The 9,185-nt window shown below is 39.0% G+C and overlaps 1 protein-coding gene across 1 annotated transcript in view; it reads right to left on the reverse strand.

Annotated features, from left to right (window-relative positions):
• Positions 1-7,822, reverse strand: part of PTPRM (protein tyrosine phosphatase receptor type M) — a 1,084,438-nt gene extending 1,076,616 nt beyond the window's left edge. The window contains exons 1-2 of the mRNA XM_042782070.1: positions 7,726-7,822; positions 6,886-7,008 (exon numbers count right to left, since the gene is read on the reverse strand). Of these exons, the coding sequence (XP_042638004.1) occupies positions 6,886-7,008; positions 7,726-7,822 (220 nt within the window). The remainder of the gene's footprint in view (positions 1-6,885; positions 7,009-7,725) is intronic.
• Positions 7,823-9,185: the final 1,363 nt, after the last annotated feature.

The raw sequence follows: 9,185 nt of genomic DNA on the forward strand, positions 1-9,185 counted from the left end.
AGAGCCGGGAGAATCAAAACTGACACGCAGAGCCGCCGTTCCCAACAAAGGAAAAAAATCCAAAAGGCTCCTCCGGGGCGCGCAGCGAGCTGCTTGCTCCAGGAAGCATATATCTGGAATGCCGTTTTTCCAGTTTGTTCCTGGGATAGTATTACAGGTAGGCCACACCCCTGGGGAAAGTCCCCCTAGACTGACCGGCCGCTTAGGACGTAGTCATGTGATCCATCATGGGAAACACCACTCACAAGTGAAGTCCAGCCAAGTTGACAGATCTTTTATCACACATAAAATAGCAATCACAGCATCTTAAAGGATGGCATGGTACTGGTGAGAGGCATGTCTTCTGACTTTCCATTTCTGGCTCTTGGGGTCTAATCTGATAAATCCATTCTAACAGGCCAACTTCCCTAAGCCTCTGGATACCTTCTTCTACATTACACCAAGGCAGGTCTGGTACTTCAACTTGACTTAAGGCAGCCCACTGAATAGCCATGCGTCAGTAAGCCAACCAAATAAACTATCAGATCCTTTCCTAACCTCTCGAGCTGAAACACTGAATGAAGAATAGTGGGCCTAAATCAATAAACTCAGAATGATCCAATATTGCATTCCTTGCACCAATATCCCATACCCTCAGTAGCCATTCCCATACATATTCTCCAGGTTTCTGTTTGTACATGTTAGCAAAATCAAGTAGGTCTTTTCAGGTGTAGCATACTACTTCCTCAGTCACACTTTGAATTTCACCTTTTGGGGCTCACTTGGACTTAACTTTAAGTTATACGTCTAGCAGCAACAATGGGTGGTTGGAGCAGTTCCTGAGAACATTCAGCAATGCAGTGTGCATGATACATGGCCTCTGCCTCAGGAAATGACCCAGAAGTAACAGTTGTGTTAATCCAATCAAATGGAAGTAGAAGGGATAATGGGTCAATAGTAATCCCTTCAGATAGGAGGGATTCAACAGAATTTACAGGGTCCTTGTCCTCATTTTCCTGATGATCTGCCCATATGTCCCCATTCCATGTTTCAGGATCCCATTTTTTTCCAAGAAATGCCCTCAGTTTATCTTCAGACACCATTCTGTGTTGGCATTTATAACTCAGCCACTCTTCTAATAAGACTCTGGGTTTGATTTTCGGCGATATCAGCTCTGTTACTAGAATAAATAAGGCTTTCTTTCAGAGCTCAACTGGAAATATTGAGGTTTTTTTATGTGGCGCTTAAGCTGTGACTCAGCAGCCCTGAACTTATTTTGCTCTTTTATCACTTTGTCTAGTGTAAGTAGAACCAACCAACCAGCTTCCTTACACTCCTCATGCCGACAAAATTGCAGAAAAGTATCAAATATGCAATCACTGAGAGCCTCACTTCCCAAAAGTACCTGATCTATTGGTGGTGCTATTTTGCTAACAATGTTGCCACCTCATGCCATGGATTAGGAGGGCTCTCTTTACTAATGGAGGCAGGGTCACCAGTGCCTTTATTATTAATCAAATTGGAGAACCAATTTAGGAAGCCCATCCTTATGATTTTGTCTCTCTAGAACCACTCCAACCAAGTACCAAATGTATTAGGCTGGGTTCTCTAGAAAAACAAAACCAGCAAAGCTTACATATATAGCGATAGAGAAATAGAAATTTATCTTAGGAAAATGGCTCACACACTTCTAGAAGCTGCCAAGTCCCAAGTTCTTGGATCAAACATCAAGCTGGAGGCTTGTCCCAACTCATGCAGCTGCAACGGCTAACGCGCTCAAGGTTGGCAGGCAGTATAACGACTGTTGACTCCAAAGAATGAGGAATCCACGAAATCCAGGCTGAATGGTGGGTTGTTCACTCACAGACAGTTGTAGGCAGCACAACAGAATCCCGATCCACAGAAGAAGACTATCTCTTTTCCCAGGACGTCCACAAATATACTGGAAGCAGGGCCACACCCCTAGGGAAACTCCCCTTCAACAGATTGGCTGCTCAAAACATATACATCTGATCCCATCATGAGAACAACCCACATCACAATTGCTCAAACCAAAAAGAATCGTGGTCCAGCCAAGTTGATACACAACTCCAACCATCACACTGGTAAAATCCCGAATATTATGGTCCCTAGTCACCATTCAGACCTGGAATGGAACGTACTCCCATGGCTTCCAATCAAAAAATAGACAGGCCTAGAAGGTGAACACCACCACTTGTCTGTCAGTTTGTAATACTGTGGTAGTGTGCATGATACTATGAGGCTAGAGGCTATGCCACTGGTATTTCAAATACTAGTAGGGTCACCCATGGTGGACTTGTATCAGTGGAGCTTCTCGACTAAGACAGACTGGGAAGAAGGACGATGTCATCTACTTCTGAAAAAAGTGGCCACTGAAAACTTTATGAGTAGTGGTGAAACACTGATATGGCCATTTTGAATCAAACAATTACATGATACACTATGCCAGGAATGGTATAACATTCATCTTCAGAAAGAACATACTAAGATTCATCTTGAAGTACAATGCTGTCAGTGATAGGATAATATCCATGGACCTATAAGGAAAACCAATAAACAATGGCTAGCCACCAACCACTAAAGCCAAAGACAAAGAAACTGAAAATTTACCAAGATCTTCAGTCTGAAATGGATGAAACATGCAATCAAGATGTATTATTACCAGTTGGAATGTGAAAGTTGCAAACAAAGAAGAATCACCAGTAGTTGGAAAATATGGCCTCGTTGATAGAATTGACACTGGAGATTACATGATAGGATTTTACAAGGCCAATGACTTATTCATCAGAAATACCTTTTATCAACAACATAAATGGTTGCTATACACTTGGACCTCACTAGATGTAATACACAGGAACCAAACTGACTACATCTGTGGAAAGAGGCGATGGAGAAGCTCAGTATCATCAGTCAAAATAAGCCCAGGAGCTGACTGTGGAACAGACCATCAATTGCTCATACACAAATTTCAACTTCAAACTGAAGAAAATTAAAACAACTCCATGACAGCCAAAATACAATCATGAGTATATCCCGCCTGAATTTAAAGGCCAAATGAAGAATGAATAGATTTGATACACTGAACACGAATGACCAAAGACCAGACAAGATGTGGGATGACATCAAGAACATCATGCATGAACAAAACAACAGGTCATTAAAAAGACAGGAAAGGAACAAATGAGCAAAATAGATGCCAGAAGAGGTCTCTGAAACTTGCTCTTGAATGGAGAGCAGCTAATGTAAATGGAACAAAGGATGAAATAAAAGAGCTGAAGAGAAGATTTCAAAGGGCTGCTCAAGAAGACAAAGTAAATAAAGTATTATAAGAAAATGTACAAACGCCTAGAGTTAGAAAACCTAAAGGGAAGAACACACTTGGCATTTCTCAAGTTGAAATAACTGAGGAAAAAATTCAAGCCTCAAGTTGTAATACTGAAAGATTCTAGGGGCAAAGTAGTGAACGATGCAGGAAACATCAATAGAAGATAGAAGGAATATAGAGAATCACTGTACCAAAAAGAATTAGTCAATGTTTAGCTACTTTAAGAGGTAGCCTTTGAACAAAAACCAATTGTACTGAAGGAAGAAGTCCAAGCTGCACTGAGGGAACTGGAAAAAACAAGGCTACAGGAATTGATGGAATATACACTGAGAGGTTTCAACAAGTGATGCAGTGCTGAAGGTAAGGTACCTGGCCAAGTGACTGGAAAAGATTCATATTTGTATCCTCACCAAAGAAAGGTGACCAAAGAGAATGTGGAAATTATTGAATTATTTTATTATATTATATGCAAGTAAAATTTTGTTGAAAATAATTCAAAACCAAGTGGCAGCAGTGTATTGACAGGGAACTTCCAGAAATGCAAGCTAGATTCACAAAGAGAACTTGGAATGAAGGATATCATTCCTGATGTCAGATAAATCTTAGATGAAAGCAAAGAATATAAGAGATTTACCTGTGTTTTATTAACTATGCAAAGGCATTCAATTCTGGAGATCATAACAAATTATGTATAAAATTGAAAAGAATGGGAATTCCACTTAATTGTTCTCATCAGGAACTGGGACATAGACCAAGAGGCTGTGGTTCAAACAGAACAAGGGGATACTGCATGGTTTAAAGTCAGCAAGGGTGTGTAGGGTTGCATCTTTTCACCCTTCTTATTCAAACTGTACGCTGAGCAAATAATCTGAGAAGCTAGACTATATGAAAAAGAACATGTTATCAGGACTGTAGGAAGATTTATCAACAACCTGCAATAGGTAAATGCCACAACCTTGCTTGCCAAAAGTAAAGAGGACTTGAAGCACTTACTGATGAATATCAAAGACTACAGTTGTTAGTATGGATTACATCTCAGCATAAAGAAAACAAAAATGCTCACAACTGAACCAATAAGCAACATCACAACAAATGGAGAAAAGAAAAAAAGAAAAAGTTGTCAGGGATTTCATTTTTCATGGATCCACAATCAACATTCATGAAGCAACAGTCAAGAAATAAGATGTCATATTTCACCGGTAAAATCTGCTGCAAACATGAGGGAACACTGAAAAATTAATTAATTAATTACTTTTTTAAAAAAGACTTCTTTAAAATGGTAAGGAAGTAAAAATGTCACTTTGAAGTCTAAGTTGTGCTTAACCCAAGCCAACATATTTTCAATTGCCTTATACACATGTGAAAGCTGGATAATGAGTAAAGGAGACCTAAGGAGAGTTGATGTCTTTGAATTATGGGGTTGGCAAAGAATACTGAAAATACTATGGACTGCCAGAAGAACTAACAAATCTGTCCTGGAAAAAGTGTAGCCAGAATGCTCCTCAGAAGCGAGAACGGCCAGACTTCCATCTCACCTAATGTGGTCACTTTGTCAGAAGGGACCATTCCCTGGAGCAGGATATCCTGCTTGGCAAAGTGGAGGATCAGAGAGAAAGGGGAAGATCCTCAACAAGATGGACAGACACAGTGCTTACAACAATGGGCACAAGCATAGCAAGCGTTGTTAGGATGGTGCAGGTCTAGGCAGTGTTTAGTTCTGTTGCACACAGAGTCGCTGTGAGTCAGAGCCAACTCTAAGGCACCTGACAACAGTAACAACACAAAGTGAACAATCACCTCAGGTAGGTACTACTCCTTAGAACCATCAATCATGGGAGATCAGATGGGCAGAATCTGCCCAGGGACACCACAGAGGGTAGGAATGCACAGGAAAGAAGGACACAGGGAAAAGGTAGCCACAGGGAAGAAGTGGGAAGAGAGCTATTAAATTGTGGGGATTGTGATCAATGCCATGAAATAAAATGTGTATGAACTGTTGAATGGAAAACAAATTTATTCTGTAAATTTTCACCCAAATCACAATTTTTAAAAAAGTAAGTAATAAATAAAAACTCATCACCATTAAAAAATAGTAATTTTACACCAAATTATAAAACAATAAACAAAGAAAGCCCCAGTACAGTCTTACGGAGAAATCTACTGTGACTAAATCTACGTACTCTACCCACTCCCATTGCCTCTCCTCATCCCTAAGCCTATCTGCCCACAGGCTGCATACTCAAGAGGAAGCAGCAGAAAACCAAAGGGACTGGAGGGCGAGAAACCTATTTGGGAAAGGACAGTTCCACATGTGAAAGCTGCTATGCTCCCCTTGCCCTGTCAGTCACAAGAATGCAACCTGGAAATGGAATTTAGAAAAACAAGTGTCCCACTGACAAAGAGCATGTGCAAGGGGCAAGAGGAAAAGAGAGAGAAGGAAGATGTTGGCTCTGCAGAAATCACCAAGAGCCACACAGGTTTTGAGGTCTGGTAAAGCCACAGTGTTAAAGAGCTTAATGTTCCCTTCTTTGAAGTTATAAGGATGTAAATGTGGGGAGGAATAGGCAGGAAAATAGTATGCATTATAATTGTCAATGCTCAGTAAGAACACTAAACTCTGTATCATGTTTAAAAGCTACCTTTACTTTCTAAGTATAATTATTGCCACATTCAGGTGCATTAATGAAGGACTTTACATGTGTTAAAAAGGACAAACATTGTGTTCCATCTGAAATCCAAATTATACATTTAACAGTTTGACTCCACATCACCTAAATGGGGCACAATAATCACTTCATAAAGAATGCTCTACTCCAAGGGTTACACATTTGTATAATGAAATCTGCAAATCTAAAATTTTAAAGGGATGTCAAAATACCACAGCCTAAAAATGGTGTCCATTAAGATGATTAAGCTCCAATCCAATGAGAGTTCACTGGCCATCACCTTCCTACTCTTTCTTTCAAATAAGAAATAGAATTCTTACTGGTGTTCAGTGAAACAAATGTTCTTTGATTCATCAAAAAATTCACTAACTACTTCTACAATGGAAAAAAAAAATCCACAGTTATATATCTCCACTTAATGTTAAGAATAATTTAAAGATCACTGAGCATTCTCCCAGATCTCCCAGGTGAAAGTAAGTTCCTGAGGCTGAGGAAGGTTAGGCTGTCTCTCAAGTCTACCTACCTGTGATAGAGACTTTGTTATCTGGATTTCCAAGTGAGGGTTCCATGCATTAGACACATTTGCCAGAATACCTATCAATCTATTTCCAATATATGCTGTTTGGAAATGATCAACTGGGTAATGCCCATTAATCTAACTCAATTATACCCAAACATAAAGGAAGTAAACTTCAAACTGAATCAGAATTTGAAAGGAGAGATGCAAAGGTAAAACACTTTGCAAATGATCCTATCATTTGTACCATCCTCACTAGCTAATCAGCCTTTAATTGCCACACTCCATCACCAACACTCATGCAACCAACATCCAGTCTGTGGCTAAGACCTTTTCACATCTTTTATTTTAAAAGACAATTTAAAATGAATGCAAACCTGATGGCATCCATGGGTCAGAAGTTGGTTTGGTTAAGGTGTTCACTTGCTCCCAATTAAAGTCATCATCTTCAGCTTGACTGTATCCACAGGTACTATAAGGCTCATCAAAGAGGCAACCACCTAAAATGGAAGAGAGTAAAAAGCAATGTAAGTAACAAGCAGACCTCCAGGATAAAGTATGGTTACAGAACACCAACCAGATGCCAAGCTAAATTAGATTTGATCATTTTGTTCAGGGACTGTGCATTTGGCCCTTACTGTAACCTTGCTATGCATGCCTGAATATTAACCACATCTTGCCCATACAACTATATTGTTCTCCAACGGGACTCCAATTTTGATATGAGTAATTTAAAGTAGGGAGCTCTAGTGTCATAGTGCTTAAGGCATTTGACTGCTAACCAGGAGACTGGCAGTTCAAACCCACCAGCCACTCCTCGGAAAAAAGGTTGGGCAATCTACTTCTGTAGTGATACAGCCTTGGAAACCCAAGGAGGGGACACTATGAGTCGGATCCAACTCGACAGCAATGAGTTTGATTTTTTGGTTTTTGGTCATTTAAAGTAAGACCTACAATGACATGAGACAAAGTATATGTGAACCGCTGTATGGAAAGTGAATTTGCTCTGTAAATCTTCACCCAAATCAAAATAAAAGAAAAATAAATAAATAAAGTAAGACCTAAGTAAATTTGAAATTTATATTTTCCAAATTTACAGGAATTTGAGATGACTGATCTTGTGTTCAAAACTTTAACAGAATTGCCTTAAATGTTCTATGTATTTTCAATAGAATATAATTTCTCAAAAAGAATGAAGAGAAAAGCCTTCACCACACCTTGAATAACAGTAGAGCACAAGGTGCAGAAGACACCATGGACGTACCCTACGAAGTATTTTTCTATATCTAACATAGGAACAAGTTTTATTTTCATGATTTGGAGATCTGAATTATCAACATTTTTAAAAGAGATTATACATTGATTTAGAGCCCACAGAATTAACAAACAAAAATAAATGTAACAGTATGCATGAGGAAAACAGCTGCTTAATTCTGGTACTGGACCTGAAACTATTTAAATAAAGAAACAAAGAATAGTAGAAAAGGTACTTCTGTGCATGGCAATTCAAATGTGTCCACTCTATGCAGCCCATTAATGATTTTAAATCAAACCCCAAACCAAAATCAGTTGCTGTGGAGTCAATTCTGAGCATAGTGACCTCATGTGTATCAGAGGAACTGTGCTCCACAGAATTTTAAATGACTTAGACCTTTCAGAAGCAGATTACCAGGCCTTTCTTCCAAGGTGCCTCTGAGTATGCTCAAACCTCCAACCTTTTGGTTAGTAGCCAAATGCATTAACCGTTTGTACCTCCTCCCCAAAAAATCAGCCATTAAAACCATATAGAAAGGAGTTCTATTCTGACATATACAGAGTCATACTGAATCACATTCAACTTGATTGCAACCAGACAGACCCATCCCACATCCTCTTAAATGTCTTCTATTACATTGATTTATTATATTTTTTCACAAATGTTTCACATGGAGAAAATGATTCTATTAATTATATTATTATAATTCTATTTCTTATATAATGTTATTGTTCATATACATTTAAAATATTAATTATAATTGCTTAAGTTGAGAGAATGAGAAAGCAACAAATGCTGGGGAAGGTATAGAGGGACTGGATCCTCATACACTGCCAGAAGGACAAATGCTGCAACCACTGTAGAAAATGGTATGGAGCTTCCTTAAAAGCTGGAAAACAGAAATATGATCCAACAATCCCACTACTAGATATACACTAGAGAAATAAGAGCCATGACACAAACAGATATAGGCACACCCATGACCATCACAGCACAATTCACAAAAAAAAAAAGAAAAATGGAAAAAGCTAAATGTCCATCAATGGATGAATGGATAAACAAGCTATGGTACATACACACAATGGAATACTATAAAATGTTAAAAAAAAAAAAAAAAAAAGAATCTGTGACACCATCTCATACCATGGAGGACATTATGCTGAGTGAAATTAGTCAATCACAAAAGCACTAATATTGTACGAGATTATTCATGTAAAAAGTCAAGAAAAGGTTTACACACAAAAAGAAATATTCTTCGACGGTTACCTAGGTTGGATGGTAAGGGAGGGAAAACCACTAACAAGAGGGTCGTTGTTGTTGTTGTTAAGTGCCGTCGAGTCATTTCCAACTCATAGTGACCCCATGCACAGCAGAACGAAACACTGCCCGATCCCGCGCCAGCGCCACAATCCCTGCTATACT

This window comes from Orycteropus afer, unplaced genomic scaffold, assembly GCF_000298275.1.
Source record: "Orycteropus afer afer isolate SDZICR_OR568_19922 unplaced genomic scaffold, OryAfe1.0 scaffold00234, whole genome shotgun sequence".
Lineage (NCBI taxonomy): Eukaryota > Metazoa > Chordata > Mammalia > Tubulidentata > Orycteropodidae > Orycteropus > Orycteropus afer.